This window comes from Psammomys obesus, unplaced genomic scaffold, assembly GCF_907164565.1.
Source record: "Psammomys obesus unplaced genomic scaffold, mPsaObe1.curated_primary_1811, whole genome shotgun sequence".
Taxonomy (NCBI): domain Eukaryota; kingdom Metazoa; phylum Chordata; class Mammalia; order Rodentia; family Muridae; genus Psammomys; species Psammomys obesus.
The window spans coordinates 3,192,907-3,211,685 of NW_026590503.1; the positions used below are offsets into that span (position 1 = coordinate 3,192,907).

Here is an 18,779-nt window from a genome sequence, read left to right on the forward strand (position 1 = left end):
GTGTCCATCAGAAAGGAGATGGACTTTCCTGCTACCTGCAGTGTTACCCTGGGCTCGGCAAGGGTGAAGGAGGTCGCTGCATCTGGGAGCCTTCAGTCCTCCAGGACTGGAAGGGTCTGCGGTGCCTGTGCAGGTGGGGCGGGGCCTCCCGGACTGGGCCTGGAGGACAGGCCCGTAAGGGCTTCCGGTGGCCAGGTTGCGGGCAGCCGGCAGGGCGTGGCTTGGGAATGTGAACAGCTCCCTCAGGGAAGTTGCTAAGGCTTGGGCTTGGAGCGTGGCTTTCTGCTGCAGTCGGGCCTGCTGGGAAGACTCCTGTTAGGTGTTAGAGACTTTAAAAGCCGTTTTCACCAACTCCTGCGTGGGGGTTGGGAGCTTGGGAGCATCCTCAGCGTCCAGCCACTCTAAGGCTCCTCGATAAGTCCTGATCCACGGCACACAGTGCTGATCCATTAGGGACTCCCAACACACCAGTGACGCCTCAAAATGGATCCTGGCCTCGGACGGTGACAGCTTCCCCCTTCTAGGGTGATCCCTCCCTCATTTCTTTATAGTTGTACCAACCTGACTGGTTTGGTGCTTGAGGCTAGCATGGGATGGTCTGACTGGCTGTTCAATCATTTAAAGGCTGTTACACTGGACAATAAAATTAGACCGGCACCTTTGAGTCTGGTCTCCTAGTCTGATTCCCGGGATTCTGTGTGGGCTCCGTCGCCACTCACCACCCTTCCCCTAGGCGATCCCCGAAGTCCTTCTTTCACTTAAGGCACAGCTCAAGGCCCAGCACATTTGAGACTGTAAACCAGCCTTCTAAAACAATGTATACAGTCACCTCTGTTCTTAAAAACCTCACAAAGTGACTAACGAGAATGGGCAGAGTTAAAATCAGACCTCAGCAAATAATTACAAAACAGACTGAGAGAGTTAAAATTGACTAAAGTAATAGCTTTGATAATTGCAACATCTTTAATAATGAACCAAAAGTGAAATACAAAGCCACTGTTCTCTACCTCAATCCCTCCCAACCCTCAACGATAGTTGAGGAAGAAGGTCAGAGGGAGCAGGGGACACAGATCTCTTTACACCACTCTCTGATGATTAGAGGCATCAAGTTATTTGGGTGGTCTTCACTGGCAGGGCATCCAAGTTCCTTTACTCCTTGTGAGGGACCACTTCACAACAGCAGCGGGGGCAGCAGCTCGCTCTTCAGAGCACCTCCAGCCCCTCTGGGGGGCCGGGAGAGGTCTGGCATTTATCCCCTCTGAAATTCAAATACCAGAATTCCAAACATCACACACTCAGAAACTATCTGCAGGTGGCAAGGAGATGATGAGGCAAATCAGTCACCGGCTGTGAATCAGCTGTGGCAACCTAAAGCTGCCCCATATTCCACACCTGGGATTAAAACAAAAACATATTCACATAACAAAACCAAGTCTTTAAAGACACCAAAATTCTCACTGCACTATATGGTAACATATGACTAATTCCAGCACTCAGGAATCTGAGGCAGGAAGGTAGCTATTTTCAAGTAAGCCTCAGCTACATACAGGGAACTTATCTTGTAAAAAAAAAAAAAAAATTAAAGAAAGAAAAATACAAAATTTATAGTCTCATCAGAATTGCGCCCGGGGAAATGGCTAAAACAATAACCTGGTAACAGGTAGGAGCCAATAAATCCTAATCAAAGTGAGTCCTTCAAAACCGACCTGGACAGAGCCCGGCAGTGTGAGGTGGCTGTCAAGGGTGCCTGCCTTCTGTGAGAATCCAGAGCTGAACAGGACCCTGGAAATGATGAGTCATCGATTCTGAGAAAGGCTCCTAACTCCTGCCCAATCAGGAAGTCCTCATAGAAACATTCTTTCCCTTTGGTGGTTTCATGCTATACTGCTTCAGAGAATACTGTTTCAGAGAATAAAACTGATCTTGGAAAATGTCGATATGGAGAACAGATCCTCAGAGTACAAGAATTAAAGAACCAGCAGAGCTGAAAGTGTTAGGCGGCCCCTTAGCTGGGCTCAGGAGTAAGCCATGGCCTGGGACACCCTCAGGGTGGAAGGGCTGAACTGTGGGAAGCCCTTGGAAAAGGGGCAGAGGTGAGAAAGACGGAGTCTCCCGGATGACACTACCCACTTCTCAGCTGAGAGGAACAGGGAGATGGGGAAGGGCTGAGTGTTGAGCTTCAAATGTGGCCACACAAATAAGTCCCATCCTTTCCTCTTCATGTTGTGATTTCTCTTGTTCTTGACCTTCCTAGAAATGGCCTTAAAGGCTCATGAGGAACAATGAGCCTGCATTTACTCAGGTTCTTCCTGGTCTTTTGTGGAGACCGCTTCAAAGCTAAGGCACTGTGTTCACAAGAGGTTAACTCTAAGGACAAGACAGCCTAAGGGGAAAAAAATCAGTCAGTACTGTACACGAGAATATATGAACTCCTTACAAAAAATCTGAAACCATGATTTTGTACTGACTGACTAAGATCACTGGGGGTCAGCAGGGTGGCTTGGCAGGAAAAGGCACTTGCCACCAAGCCTGACAAGCTAGGCTATTGCTTGCTCTGCTCCTTCTCCCCCCCCCCCCCTTCAGTGTGACACTCTTCAGCCCGCGCTGCAGCCACCAGCTTCTGAAGGGGCCTGGGTAAGCAGTCTTCACCAGCAGTCCACTTCCTTTCAAGAAACACACACACAGTGCAGTCTACGTGGGGAGGACATCTTCCTACCGTCAGGGCTTTCCACCTGCACTGCTCCATCACGCACGCCATCAGTGGACCGTCAGGCCAGACCTAAAGCTCTCCAGAGGCTCCCAAGCACTGGATTTGGCTTCTTATCATCGTCCTCCACGGCAACGCTGTCAGGGTGCTAGAGATGTAGCCTGGGTGGCGGAGTGTTTGCCTACAATGAACGAAGCCCTGGGGTACTTTGATACTAGGGATGGCCTAGAATCAAACTGGAGGTGGCGGGGCACGTGTATAACCCCAGCAGGAGAGTCAGAAACTGACGTCAGCCTCTGCTACGTAGCTTTCTGCCAACCTGGGTACATGAGACCTTGCTTTAAAAAAGGAAAGGGAACTGTCACTTGTTTTTCCATTTTCCAGTCCTTCCTAAGTGCTTCAGCAACTTAAAAAACCTTGTTTACATGCCAGTCTAAGTCATCCAGATCCTTCTAGCTCATTTGGATTAGAATCCCCACCACAGAACCAACAAAGCCACAAAACCCACCAGTCGTGGGATCCTCCTAAGTTAACTTCTCCCCCTTCTGTGAAGACAGACCTATCAGGTCCAGCACTGAATATCAAACTCTATGTCTGTCTCTCATGCCTGGTTTCCACAACAATGCCTGTCTTCCCTGTTGTCTCCTGGTATCTGATATTCATAAAGCCCACAAACAGTACTGCCAAGTGTCCTGAGGCTTGTCAGAACCAGCTTTTTGGAGAAAGACTTGTACTTCAGATGATGAGGCCTCTGTCTTTAGGAAGAACAAGTGCTTATGTTATGAATGTCTCTGTGTCCACAGCAACAGGAAAAGTGTTGCAGCTCAAGCTGAGCGTAGTGGCTCATGCCTGTAATCCCAGGGAGCAAGAGGCAGGGGGATCTCTGTGGGTTCAAGGCCAGCCTGGTCTACAAAGTGAGTCCAGGCGCCATAGAGAAACCCTGCCTTCAAAAAAAGAGTGTCGCCACTCTCTTGTAGGCCTCTGAGCCTACAGACAAAAGCTTGCAGGGTATGTATCCAGTGTCTTCTGTCCACTTCCTCCACCCCTCCTTGTCTCTGTTGCCTCTCTCACTGCTATCACCACTCACAGTGATTCCCCTGCCACTACTGCTGTCCTGCCAGCAACACTACTCTTGCCTTGGTGAAGAAAGGGAAAACCAAGACGGCAGCCAGCTGTTACAGCTGAAACATTGAAAGCTGTCAGGAAATCCCAACCGTGAGGCCTGTTTGGTGGCTGTAACTTAGCAACACTCCTGGCAGCTGTCAAAGAGGTCACCCTGCTCTGCTAACGGTGGTGATCGAAAGCAGGCATGCGAAGCCTTATCTTTGGCCTAACGTTGAAACAGCACCAGCTCCAGCTTCAGGTACTGAAAGGGCGAACCAAACAGCCTGGTTATAGAGTCAGAAAGGCTGAGCACGCTTTATTCCAATTATTGCAGACTGTCATGTAAAAAATGAACAATGTTTGTGCCAATGGTGGAGGAGTTCCTTATGCAAATGAACGCTGTGCTTCCACCAATCACATTTCTTTATGCAAATGAAGAACTGTGTTTGCAGTAGCAACAGTCCAATTCCTGGACCATGAAGAAGAGTGACCTGGCAGAAAATACTAGTAGGTTATCTGCAAGGTGATGGCAAAAAGTCAGGTTGTGTTTTTGGGAGCCAGAATTGTACTCTTATCAGTGGTAGCAGTGTGGCCTCAAGGTGTTTATGGTATATTCAAAGCAGATAGTGTTTACATGATAGTACATGATAGTGTTTACATGGCTTCTTGGCTGGGCAGCCAGGGCACCAAGGAAGGATCTACAGCTGTTAACTAGCCCCAACATCTAGCCGGCCCCCAACATCTCAGATATTTAGAGAAAAATACATATAAAAAAAAGGATAATTAGAATAAAGGGATATTGCTAACATTAACAGTGACGCAACAATATTTAACAGTGTCTGAGCAATAGTTGACTTCTGTCCTACCCACAGCTTCCAGGGAGAGGTAGGCCGCTCTAATCTCAAGTAACAGAGTAACAGAGAACGATTTAGAAAATGTGGATGAGGGAAGCTTGAACTTCGTATACTGATGCGCCAATGTTATCTGAACCTATAATGGGGAATGGGACTGTCTGCTCATCCATCCTAGTCCTGGAAGCTTCTAGCCTCAGAACAATCTAATCTAGGCCTAGGATGTTGTCAGCCTCTGAGACTTACTGCTGAATAAGCTCACCCTTTCTAGCTCTTTCGGAACTCTTTCGGCTGGTTCAACTCAGCTATTCTGGCTTAAAGTCCTCTCCAAACTGATTGATTCAATCTGGCGTCTCTCTCTGTTTTCCACTGATTTACTCTTCTTGGCCTCAAACTAACTCTAGAAATATGTCCTAATCTTCTAGATCTTCATTCTCTGGCTTGTTCTGTCTTCACCTTTGTCTAGCTTGTTCTTTTTTCAATCTCTCTCTGTAAAACTCCCCTGGTAAAAAAAACTGCCTCCTCTTTCTCTCTGTGCTGCTCTTTGCCTTCAACTACCTATGCTGACCTGCACTGAACACATGAACAAACTCCAGCCTGGCTCACAACTCACTGACTCAACTTCAGAACTGCCTGAACAGAACTAAGCAGAACTCAAGAGATCTGCATACCTCTGTCTCCTGAGTGCTGGGATTAAAGGTGTGTACCACCACTCCTGGACCTCAGAATCCCCCTACCATGTGCCACAAAAATTCATGTTCTTTTCTCCCTTCTTTCTCCTTTCACCTCCTCTTTTTCCTTTTAGCTCTGAATTTACTGTAACAAAATATGTCTCAGGTGGGCTAACTTGAAAAGAGGTTTAAGGTTCTACATCTAGCACTGATTAATTTTTATTCTAGAGAGAGACATAGAGACACAGACAGAGACAGACAGAGACACAGAGACAGACAGACAGAGACAGGCAGACACACACAGAAACAGAAAGACAGACACACAGAGGCAGAGAGAGAAGCAGAGAGACAGAGAGATCCAGAGACAGACACACAGAAACAGAGAGACAGACGCACAGAGACAGAGAAACAGACAGAGAGCGCAACACCACTCATGTGCATGTGGAGTTGAGAGGACCACGGGCGAGAGCGGGTTGCCTCCCTCTTCCATGTGCATTCTGGGGATCAGATCATTAGTCTTGGCAGCAGGCTCTGCACCTGCTGAGATGGCTCTCCATTTCCCCAACAATGTTTTCTTGCTTGCAAGCAGAGTCCTGAAGTAGCCCAGGGTAGCAAACGTCAAGAGGCAAGGAGTGTGTGTACATCTGTGCACATCTCCTTAGTCTCTGTTTCTTCTTGAAAGCCATCAGGATTCAATCAGGGGCTCCCAGAACTGAGTCATTCAGTTGTCTAAAAGAAGACGTCGGATTACAGCACAGTACTGGGCTGAGGGGAGGCCAGAAAGAAGCTGTAGGAGAACATGACTTGTAATTTAGTGTCACTATATGCTTTTTTTTTTTTTTTTTTGACAGGATCTCATGTAGTCCAGGCTAGCCTCAAACTAATTATGGACTCAAACTGATTCCTTGAGGCTGGCCTTAAACTCCTGATCTTTTTACACCACTTGAAGGTACCAGCACTCTTTCAATGGTATTCTCTAATTAAAAGCAAAGTGTGCCTTTTCTACCATTTTCAGGAATGTGCATCTTAGGAGTGTATTTCATCTGCATGTCAGAGATTGCTTCAAAATAAAAAGTACCATCTTTCCTCAATTACAATTTTATAATACATATTGTCTTGTTCCTACATTCTTTTTCCCATTTCATATTTTTTTTATGAAACAGTACAGAAACTATCATTATTGGTAGTTACTGAATAAGTAAATTATAGGCATGACCAAATAGTCTCATAATATTGAGACATCATTTGATATCATTACTGAAGCAGATGAGTCAGTAGACCATTGTGTGACAAAACTTTTTCTGGGGAGACACAACACACACCAACTTACCCCAACTAGGGGGTCCATGACAGAGCAAAGTATATATACCACCGAAGTTCAACTTGGTGAACCAATGAGTTTTATTTGGGTTACTTAACGAAATATGGGTGAGGGATTACAGAAGCAGAAATGCTTCAAGGACAGCTGAGTCACCAAAGCCCACAGAGCACAGGTGGCAGCGGGGAGCCTGGACTTACAGGCCACAGCCTGTAGGCCGCTCAGTGGGCTGGAGTGTGCTTTCCAAATGAATCAGTTGGTTTAAATCGCTCTCAGGTCACTCAACTGGTTTCTACTTCTTTCAAACAGTTGGTCTGGTCTCAAGAGACTTTTTCTTTGCAGCTTGGCTTGTTTGAGTCTTCTTTGAAGCTTTTATTGCTTATTCTGGCAGAGAGGGGCCTTGTGAATCAAGTCAGTTTCATGGACTTCCTGATGCTATTTTGAGTTGTCTACTTTCCTGCTTAAAGAGCTTCCCTGAAGGATAGACTATTTCATTCTGGGAGGAAACTGTTACACAAGAGGGTTAACTTTGCTGTAACTACATTTAGATATGATTGTGCTTACAGTATATAACTTATATTACTAGGTCATTGTTTCATTCCAATAGGGCGCTAAAATACATAGAATTTACAAATTCTTCTATTCTATAAGAAGTCATGAGACTTTTTTGATAGAATCAGTTTTTGTAGGAGCCTCACCTGGAAAATGAGAGTCGGAGCTAAAGTTGGAAGTGTTGCAGATCATGTATCAACGTCTATGAGAGGAAGCTGCTCACCATGAGTGGAGATGTTGCTTCTACTCATTTCTTTGGCTCCAATCAGCATGAAAGATGAGACAGAGAAGCAAAAAGGTACAGTTGAGCCCCATGGAACGCCAGTGGAATGGATATATAACGAGTAAGCTGGAGTCCTACTCTCCCTGGTTAGAAATTTTGAGTAGGCACAAGAGTATTGTGGTATTGGCAGCCCATGTTCTTGGGTGACTAAGGCCTATGGGCTGGATGAGAAGACCCACAGAGGCTTACAGAGTTAAGCCTCAAGAGCTACGAGCCCAATGTTCCAGGCTTTAGAGTTAGAAACTTTTGATCTTCAGGCTGGAGGAACATTGCTCTTTGTTGCATCTACTGGAAGCCGTAGCCTCTGGCAGCAGCTGTAACCCATGGTTTTCAGTGGCAGCAGCAGCAGAAGGTGTTTGGTAGTGTTGCAACTCAGGATAGACCTTGGGGGATGTTATCTCAGGATCAGTGTCACAGTTTTAAGGTCATGAGTGTCTAAGGCCCTTGGTGATTTTCTGGCACTCACCCAAAGACTAAGGCCTGCAGGGTTTTTTTGTTTGTTTGTTTGTTGTTTTTTTTGGTGCCTTCTCAGAGCCTTCTAACCTTTTGTCAGTTTTGGCTCTCTATTCGCTCTAACCTTCTCTACTTTCACTATCCCTTATTGTCTCTATTGCTTCTGCTCCCCTTTATCTCTGTCCCTGGAACTCTTCCGGCATTCTGTGGCTTCAGCTTTTATCACCTCCACCACTGCTACCTCTTTACTTCCACTTCAGACATCTCTTTGTGTTACCAGCTCAGCCCACACTAATGAAGAAGCTCAAAAGCAGGCAAGAAAAGCCCACTTGGAGAAGCCTGTCTAATGTAACAGTGGAGGTGGCACAAAAGGATGTCCCAGCTGACTTGGAAAGCAAACTGAACAGCCTGATTATATAACCAGAGGGAAAAGTGACAAGTTCTTCACACAAATGAGGAACTGTGTGAGTATCACTCATGACTTTCTGATGGGCCACCAGGGGAGGTGATTCCCAACCCTGGCCTGAGTTTCACTGAGGCGTGAGACGGTCATAAAGTTGGTCCAGCAGAAGCCACAGTCATGGCTGAGATAGGGGTAGTGATAATTCTGGAATTCTGGTTTTGTTAAAAAAACACAGGAATAAGACGGGCATGGTGATGCACACCTGTATTCCCAGCACACACAGAGGCAGAGGCAGGTGGATCTCTGTGAGTTTGAGGCCAGCCTGGTCTACAGAGAGTTCAGGACAACCAAGGCTACGCAGATATACCCTGTCTCAAAAAACTAAAACAAACAAACAAAAAAAAAATTAAAAAATATAACGCAACAACCCCAAACCACCCAGACAAAAAAATAAGCCCACAGGACTATTATAAAAGTATCTGTTTTAATCCCAGGTATGGGGATATGGGACTACTTTAGCAACTGGCTATGTTTTGCCTTGTGCTCTCTAAGAGGTGTTTGGTTTTTGTTTTCTTTAGAGCTGCAGAGAGTTTCTGTGATTGTGAAATGTTTAAAATTCTGGGAATGTTTTGGAGGTGATCTAAATGCTAGAGCCCTGATAGGTGGGGTTGGTTGTCGGTGGTTGTTTAGGGAGGTTGGTTGCGGGTTTTGGTAGTCATGCTCAAATAAGAAACAAAAAGAAAAAAACTAGATTCACAGATCTCTATCTTTCTTTTTCTCCCCTCTATTCTTCTTTCTCTCCTATTTAGTGATAGGGGTTGAAACAGGAGGGGGATAAAGGGTGAGAAAGAGAAGAACCCACAAACTAGCAAAGCCAGCTATAAGCAAAGAAGAAACAAGAAATTAGATTCAGATCTCTTTTTCTCCCTACCTCTATCCATTCTCTGTCTAGTGATAGGGGCAGGAACTGGAGTGTGGGGAGGAGGTCAAGGATGGGAAAAAGAACCCAAGAGGTGCCCAATGTGGGGCTCAAAAGATTAAGAATAAAAATGGAAATTTTGATTTCAAATGCTGTAGAGGACATGGCAGGGCACACAGGAATATTTTCTTTTTCGAGCCCAGCAAAAACTTTATTGTGGCTGTTGTTGTGCTTCGATGGGAAGGTGTTTGGGAAACCCAGGAACCATGCAGCTCTGAGATGAGGTGTCCCAGTGGAAGGGCACCTGAGACACAGGGGCCCAGGAACCACACAGCTCTGAGGGAAGGCCTCAGCAGAGGTGCTGCAGCTCACAGGGGAGGGTAACCCAGCTGAGGTAAGAAGTTCAGCAGCCTCAGCCCCATTCACTTCTTTCTCTCCATTGCTTCTGACTTCTTCCAATGAGTCACACCATAAATAAAGGATTTATTGGAGTGTTCAGCGAGTACCCGATGAATCCAGGTTTGCCTGCCTCTGTTCTTGGGAGAAGTCAGCAGACAACTGAGCAGGCACAGCCTTTATATAGAATTTCTTAGGGGGTGGAGCTTTCTAGGGCAGCGATTTTCAGGGTGAGGATTGGTGGGATTTCAAGTCGTGGGCTTGGTATGTTTTTCTGCTCAGGGATTGGTGGCTCCAGACAGCAACACCTCAGACTACAGAGCAGCTGAGCTAAGCTGAGCTCAGGTCTCCACAGCCCTGGGACCTGAGATCAGATGCGTGGAGAAACCAAGTTGTGGCTGCTGACAGGAAACTCAGGGGGAGGGAGGTGCAGTCCCTTCTCTGTGGTGGCCAGCAGCATAGGCTGAAGATTCAAGCACCCCTCTCCGGACCACAGGGAGGTGTCACCCAAAATGGCTGGGAAAGATGGACGGGGTGCCCAGGGGCAAAACTTGAAGCTGCCTAGCCTGGCTCCTCAGGTGGAGACCTGAACATTTTCCTGCAAAGTATACAAAGTTTACAGAGGGAGTGCAAGGCAGGGAAGGCTTTCCTGGCTGCTTGAGTCAGTATGACTCCCCAACAGCTGCTACTGCTGGGTAGCCCCTGCTTTGTTTCCAGAAGGGGTTTTCTGTTTTTTCTTTTTCTTCTTTGTATATTTTGTTTCAAAAAAGTTTAAAAGACTTGCTGAGCAGCTGGAAAATTGCTGGTGGAAATGGAGGGGCCTAAGGGAGGAAAATGGCTAAAGTAGAGAAGGGTCACACTACTCTCTTTTCTGAAAGGGTTGCAGAGTTTTCAGTGCCACTAGAGAGGTTGGGTGGAGGAGGCAAGGGACACTGGAAAACAGAACAAAAAGGCGCAGCCCCGGTGAATGAGCAAGACAGCAGGAGTTTGTCTCAGGAGGAAGAGGGAAAGAAACTGCACTGGAGGGTGGGGTCCGAGAAAAGCTGAAAAAACAGAGCAATCGAATGAATCAGCCCATTTTTGGAGAAAGGGCTAACAGTAAGCCAGCTGTGCCGCCTGTGCAGCAGGGATGGCCTGCTGCCTGACACAGCACTGCCTCCCCATGCTCTGTGAGACCCTTCTAAGGAACATGTGCCTTGAGACTGCTAGTGTGACGTGGCCTGATCGGTGCGGTCTTCATGCAGATTTGTGTAGAGTCGGAAGTCCCGCTTTGGCTATCTTCTCTTTCTCCTATACGCCATGTTGCCTAGATGTGTGTTGGAACTACCTGCAGTTTCCCTGTGATAAATGTGACTCAGTTGTTAGACACGGGGGCCTTCTGGGAGAAGAAATTAGTCTTGGGAGAAGGCTGGTTCTCTCTAGGTCAGCACCCTTCCACTGGTCTGGGTGGTCATGTGGAAGGGTAACGCTGTGAACACTGTGCAAGCATTCTTCCATTGTGCCTCAGCACCACCTTTTTGATAAGCATCACGGCTGTTTCCCACCTTGGTACTAAGTACCTGAGGTATAGAGAGGCTATGGTGGTCCCAAGGTACACAGAGGCACATATGGGATGTGGACATGGGCGGTCTGACCCCAGTGCTTCCCATATCCTGAGATATCACGTAGGCTTCTTTCAGAGATCATAAATATTTGTTAAAGACAAGCAAGCCATACATATTTGGTTAGTATTTTTGTAGAGCATGTTAGCAACAAATTCTCTCATTTAAGAACTATGACAATAGAGGGTTGGTGAGATGGCCGAGTGGATAAGGACACTTACCATGTACGTCTGGGACCCAAGTTCAATCCCCAGAACCACTAATTCAAAGGACAGAACTGACGCTAAAGTTGCCTCCAACTGCACATGTACATTCACGAGCACACACATACATGCACGCTAAAATGAATGACACCAGGAGTGGCGGTGCATGCACGCAATCCCAGCAGTCACCACGGCGAGGCGGCACTTTGAACTCAGCTACTCTGAGCTATGCGGTGAGCCCAAGCCCTGTGTGTTGGCTCCCAAATCTAACAGTCTGACTTGCCCTCACCTTGGACAGTTGCTGAGGGCTTTGGGCCAGCAGTCTTCCTTTTGAACTTGGCATCCCTCCTTGCCCTTGTTACAAGAAAACAGCTGTTCTGAGCAGCCTCAGAGGAGTTTCTTGCTGCCATCTCTGACTTTCAACGGTTTGATTACAATGTATGTAGGTGTGGCTCTTTTTCACTTAAAGTTCCTTCAGTTTAAAAATGTAAATTTTTTCTATCATATTTGGTTTTGCCAAATTTCCTTCGAGACAAGTTCTTAAGCAGCCCAGGCTGGCCTGGATTTACATACCTGAGTTTAGCCTTCAACCACTGATCTTTCTTTCTTTATTCCCCAAGTGCTGGAATTACAGGTGCAGGCTACCACACCAACCTCATATTGTTTTTTTTTTTTCTTTCAAAAATATTTAAAAAATAACTTACTTGTAATAAGTAATATTTATTTATTTATTGTATGGGCATGTACAGTTCAGAAGACACATGTGCAGTTCAGAAGACAATTTTCAGGAGTCAGATTTCTTTTTCAGTGTGGATTCTGGATATGAAACAAAGGTTTTCAGGCTTGGTGGAAAGCGCCTTTATCTGCTAAGCCATCTCCTTAGCCTACAGTGTTTCTTAGAACATTTTTAAGGTGTTCCTCTCCATCCTCTATGGGTTACTATGTGTCCATACATTTCTCTTTATTCTGTACTACCTTTGTTCCTTGGATTGGATAGTCCTTCTTTTTCTTTTTCTTTTTTTTTTTTTTTTAATTTTTTTGAGACAGGGTTTCTCTGTATAGCCTTAGTTGTCCTGGAACTCACTCGGTAGGCCGGCTGGCCTTGAACTCACAAGAGATCCACCTGCCTCTACTTTCCAGGAGCTGGAATTACAGGCATGTCTCTGCCTCGTTGGTTTATGTGATTACCTAGCAGGTAAATCAGTATTTCTTTAAGTACTTTGGACCAATTAATCCCCTACTCATCACGCATAGAAACAATACCAGGACTTCTGTAGATCCTCTGCAGAAATGCAATCTCCTCATTCACATCTTCTATGTCCCCCAAACACTCAAGTTTGTTTCTGGATTTTCCTTTGTTTTGTCATCATCTGTCTCTAGAGGTAACACAGGCTCAGGCAGCTGCAATGACAACGTTTAACAAACACAATAGACATTGATTTCTCAGGATCCAGACAGGTCACACTGTAGCAGTTTTCGGGAATAAGACATTTCTTTCTCCTGTGGAGGTCATAGGTTCTCACTGCTGTTGTGATCCCAAGGCTGCAGTATGATTTTCTTCATGTTTATACTTGTTAGTTGCTATTACTATGAGGATGTAAGAAATGGAGCCTTATAGTCCCATGCGTAACCCATTAAACGTCTGTTAAAGCCGAGTTTTTTGGATTACTCTCTTGAGGTCAAGTCGATAACCATTTCTGGAGATGCCTTTTCCTCTGTATGTTCACTTAGACAAAGTATTTCTTTTTATAGGAAATCTTTCGAGGAGTTCCAGAATAAGAGATCAGTTCCCATTTTTGTGGCCCAACTGTTTTGTAGGTGAATTATGCCTCCACCTTCTTATCCCTGTTATTACATGTTCACTTCATTTATGTTCACCTTTAATAAAACTGTCCGGAGCTAACTACAATTCTTTATGTGAAAACTCATTAAAATGGGAGTCTTGTATGGCCTGGAACTGTTTACAGATCATTTATTCAGAAAATATGAGAGTTATCTTGCATGCTAAGAATAGCCATCACAAATCAATACTCATACTGTGTCTGCTCTTAGTGGTTTATAGTCCATGCAGAAAATTATAAGCAATGTTCAAATGAAACTTCGTTATGTAAGATGAACAAAAGTAACATGGTGGCAGGGTCTTTATCAAGGAGACTACTTAAGGTCAGACTGCTGGTAAAGACACTGAGGAAAGCAACTTTAAATTTATGTGAAGGGAAGTAGACAAGTTCTCCGTGTTCTGGCCTTATTTAGTCTACTTTTCCTACTCAACCATTCCCTTTCAAAGAGCTGGCTGCTGGCAAAGCTCCAAGTCTGTGAGCTAGGTAGAGAGAAACTAGGATGGGAACAAGAGGACTATCAAGCCACTTGAACAGTGAAAGAATGTGCAAATAGCAAATATACCTGACACAGCGTGTGAACTGTCCAAATTAACTGTTTCCACATTCAACTTGTTCATAGCAAGAGACAAACAAAACATATTACAAGTACACTAACATAAAAGGTTTATTGAATAAATACATGTGCTGTTAATATAAAATTAATTAAGCAGAAAGGACATTCTATGATTTAAAACAAACAAACAACAAAAAACAAAAGCCAGCCTCTATGGTCCGCCTCTACAGTGGGTAATCCAGATGGGACCCGTCATTGCAGGAACCTGTACTCTCTGCATCTGCCTGAGGTTTTTAAGATAATTCGAAAGTCTCTGAGGACTGCCCTCTGCGTAAGGACCATCTATAGAGGAGATGGACAGTGCAGAGTCCACGTGGTGGCAACACAGTTGCAAGGCTGCTTGTGTTTTCATCTGAACCGTGAAAACACTTTGTACTTTAAGGCACAGAAGACACCACTGAATAAGTTAGCAGAGCTGTACTTCAGATCCCTAACTTCCCCTCATTGGTTTGGCTCAAAGTAGAAAACTTAAAGTTCTTTTTCCTAGGTAAGCCATCAAAACTAAAAGTTATCATTCTGAGAACTCGAAGTATCTTCTATCTTCAGGACACTGGAGCATGCTTTGATGGCAACTCAGTTCTGCCCAGGCTGGTCACAGAAGGAAGTACAACCAGGATCACTGGACCTTCTCTCCTTTCCAGTGTGGAGAGAGGTACTGGAGGATTCAGATGGCGCAGGCGGGCACTGCATCTGAATTCATTGGCGCCAGCTTTTGTGACTGTATCATAGGGCATCCCACTGAGGTGTTATACTCATTTATTAGGGGACTGTACCCTTATCCGTACTCAATTTGCCTAATTGCTTAAGAAAAACATCTCATTAAATTAAAAAAAAATGCACTGAACGGATTGAGTATGTGGGTGCAAATCCAAGATGTTTAGGTTGTTGGTGAAAAGTCATTGACATGATACAATTTCAGCAAGAAAATCTCCTTCATAGATTTTAACATAAGCCCTTCAGTGGACCTAATTAAAAAGACACTTAAGAAACAATCTGAAACCCTGGCCAAGCAACTAGTTTTAATAAGATATTATCTGCTTTTCTCCTGCAACTAAAATGCCACCCTTGCATGTTTTATGTGCATGTATGTTCATATGTGTGACATATACATAAGCTTTCTCCCAAACCTGCACACTAGTGGAAAAAGACTTGGAAACAGGATTAAGAGGAAGGCGTCAGCAAACAGGAGATGGAGGCTACACACTCCACCAACTGTACGCGGTTCCTCACACACTGAGGCGCGCTTTCATCTGCTGGACAGGAGGAGAGTGTGACAGGGACTCTGGGTCTCATCATAGGCACTTTGGCATGTTTGGCCACATAGACTTCCCATACGCTGTTTACTTCCAGGAAGCATGTGAAAGGAACTCCTCCAACTTTGATTACAAAGCTGTATTTTCCTGCTGTACGTGTACATAGTTTTAAATGATCTCATAGCTGAGAAGCCCTTTTCATCCTGCAGCTTAAAATGCACACTGAAAAATATCTTTATACATTTGTGCAAATTTTGTTTACGGACATGCATAGCTTATAATACTGTGATTTACAGCCTCACCTCACAAGAGGTTTGGGGACTCTTACACATGTAAAATATGCTCCTCATAATCTAAAAAGAAAAGGATTACAAAATAAAAATTGTATAATGCTAATATTAACATCTGGCATGACACAAAATGAGGGTATCCAGAAAATGGCAAGACTGACAGCTCTGTTTCTGGCCCTGGGCAGGATCTGTCTGTCATGTGGGGTCCCATGTATCAGGGGACGCACAGAAAGCCCTACCCACAGGTGTGTAGGGCTATCCTGTGTGATGGATATAGAACCAGCTTCTCCCACCAAGGGCAAGTGCAGCATAAGTCTTTAGCACAACACCCTTTGTACTCTTCCATCCTATTTCTCCACTACACCCCAACAATAGACCTGTCTTTATACGGTTAGAAACACTGACAAAACAAGCCAGGCTTGCATCACTCTGGACAACACCTTATTCCCCAAGACTGAAGACTAGTTCCTATGCTTTGGGCAAAGTGTAAAGTATGTATCTCTTTTTCCCTAGATAGGGTCTTGCTGTGTAGCACAGGCTGGCCTTTAACTCTTGGTCTTCCTGCCTTGGCCTCTCCTATATCTTGGGATTACAGATGTGAGGTACCACACCTGGCATGTTTATCTCTGTACTATTCCATGAATCTGTTAGAACAAACAATTACAAATAAACAGCACAGTATTTTCCTATGTAATAAATTTCAGATGAGCATACTGCGATTCATGAGCCTTGACAATACTCTTAGTATTGTCCATTACTCAGGTATACAATTTTTAAATAAGCCGTTCACTGATTTCTCACTGTATCTTCCTATTTATAATAATGTTAATAACTTGAACACTTTCTTTTATCATTCATACCAGACATAAATATCCTAATACTTAATAATTTTTTCATTTTTCCCTTAAGAAAGTCATACCACACAATTGATCTATGAGAACTTTTTGCTGAAAACCTGAAAGTGATTACTTGTCAAAAATTTAATGTCTTAGAAGAAAGTGTCTCCTTGGCGCATTCTCTTCTTTGTGCACACCAGCGTGCAGACATTAGGGAACGGAGTCTATTTACATGGTGCCAGGCACCCCCGGGGGCAGGGCAGGACCAAACGAGCAAGTCCAGGCGCCTGTCTTCCAGCCTGTGCGGCTGCCGGCGTCCCACACAGCACGCTGCTGCGCTGCTGCGGCGCAGTGCCTGCCGGAGCACTGGGACAGGGAAATTTAACAACCACATTTGGCCACATTTTCCTATGATGCCTGCAATTTATAAAACTCTGAAGGTGTGTATAACTCGATACCTAATATTATAAAAATAGCATTGGTGCATCTGCGAGAAGGTGTGTTTCATGTTGAGGTGGCGCGATCCACCGGAGAAACAGGCCTACGTCCAGTGCAGCTACCTTATCACCTGCGGCCTTGTTCCATCTTCTGTGAGGTCGTACCTGAGAGGGCACAGAAAAGCACAACAGACGTGGGTCAGGCTTTGGGGTGGTGAACAGGACTGGGTTTCTCTGAGGACTGCCTGCAGCCTGGGATAGGGGCACTCACCACTGGGTCCAGCCCTTGGCGAGCTCTTCAGATGCCAGAGCAACCAGCACCTGTGGGTTAAAAGAAGGAACTTGTGAAAATCGCTGAGTAATTCCACTCACCACTCCTTCTACTTCTCTAATTTCTTATCTTAATTTAACAATATGGAACCCTCTTGTTTTGAGGTTCTCATGTTAGAAGTGTTTTCAACCTTTGCGTGGCTGAGCATATCCAAGAGATTCTTCTTGTATCTGACAGTATTACAATTATTACAAAACACATGCAGAGACTGTTGACTGTAAAAGGCTCATGTTTTAAAAGCTTGGTTTGTCAACTAGCTGGGCATCTTTCTCAAAGAACGCTCTGATGTAATCAGTGGGCTAGTCCAATGGTGGCCTCACTGCCATGATGGCAATGGCAGGGTGGAACCTGCTAAAGGAAGCGGGTCACTAGGGATGTGTTCCGGAAGCTACACTTTCTCTGCTCTCTGGCCACCGGGAGGTGGGCGGCTCGGACATGCTCCCCACCATAATCTTCTGTCTTCCCAACGGCCCAGAAATAAAAGTGCCATGTGCCCCATGCACGGAGACTTCTGAATCAGGAGACAAAACTAAACCTCCTCTCCTTTAAACTGGCGCCCTTAGGCGTTTTTCATGGCCTGGGTGACAGAGATTTTTCACTTCTGCTGCTGACAAAGTGGCACCTACAACTCAAAACCCCTATATAAACCTCTGTATACTGTGAGAGAGTAAATAAACCAAAGTTAGCTGAGATGGAAAAGAAAAAAGAAAATGTGGAGAGAGAAAGCCAACAACATGCTAAAGGAAGCACATGATTAGCTGAGTGGTAGCTGGTGGCCGTTTGAGGATATTTTCCTTCCAGTGCAGTACTGAGCAGTTTTTAAAGTTTTAGAAACAAACAAACAAACAAACACACACCCAACCTGTCTTCAACGGCAAGCTCCTGACGGTAGTATGGGTAATAAGCTGATAGCATGAATGCATGGAAACAGCTATGTCCTGATGACTTAGTCCAATGGAATAAACAAGCATTAGCCAGAGCGAGCTCCCCCTCCCACTTAAGTAAGCCCTGATGCACACTGCACTGCAGGAAGTGTCTACTTTTACAATGTGCGGGACACAGGACTTAAAAACTTACTTTGCCAAGAAGCCCTTTGTCTTTGGACAAGAAGCCACCACTGTTCTTCACTGCCACATCCAGGGTTCTCCTCTGCACCTCGGGCAGTGAGACACTGAAATCGAAGCTGCAGGAAACACGGCTATGTCAGTTCTCTATAGTTAGCATCGTCTGTTAACTAAAACAGCATATTTATTTCTGAGATCATGCCAGATGCTGCTTTTTCTTGTTCCCTTTTTGGTGCTTACCTGGCTGACCTTAGTTTAAGTAAAATCACTTCATGACAACAGGGAGGGAGAGGCACCCTTAAGGAAGAAAAAGAAGTGGGCCAACAGACACAGACGCTATTCAGCTGTTATTACTTTCTGAAAACTACCGGATACTATACTGCCAGACAACTATGAGGTGGGGCAGTGTGCGGCCTGGTGGGCATCTCTGGGGTGCCCACAGGCAACGTGGCCCATCAGACTGAGCATGACCACAGAGGTAGCTTCTATTAAGGTGGCCAGTCATGATTTGCAAAATTTTATCTCCACCAATTTTAGAAACTGCTTTAGAAAAATAGAGCTCTTTTCAAAAATGTGTATTTTATGTTATTAACTTATACTATAAAATAAAAAATTTAAATGTATGCTTAAATTCTGTTCAATTTAAAATTCAG

The 18,779-nt window shown here is 45.0% G+C and overlaps 1 protein-coding gene across 2 annotated transcripts in view; it reads right to left on the reverse strand.

The window, feature by feature from the left end:
* Positions 1 to 13,941: 13,941 nt before the first annotated feature.
* Positions 13,942 to 18,779, reverse strand: part of Esyt2 (extended synaptotagmin 2) — a 70,188-nt gene continuing 65,350 nt past the window's right edge. For both annotated transcript variants that reach the window (XM_055607546.1, XM_055607545.1), the window contains 3 exons: positions 18,140 to 18,245; positions 17,003 to 17,052; positions 13,942 to 16,896 (listed from right to left, as the gene is read on the reverse strand). In XM_055607546.1, coding sequence (XP_055463521.1) covers positions 16,851 to 16,896; positions 17,003 to 17,052; positions 18,140 to 18,245 — 202 coding nt within the window. In that variant the 3' untranslated portion in view covers positions 13,942 to 16,850. The remainder of the gene's footprint in view (positions 16,897 to 17,002; positions 17,053 to 18,139; positions 18,246 to 18,779) is intronic.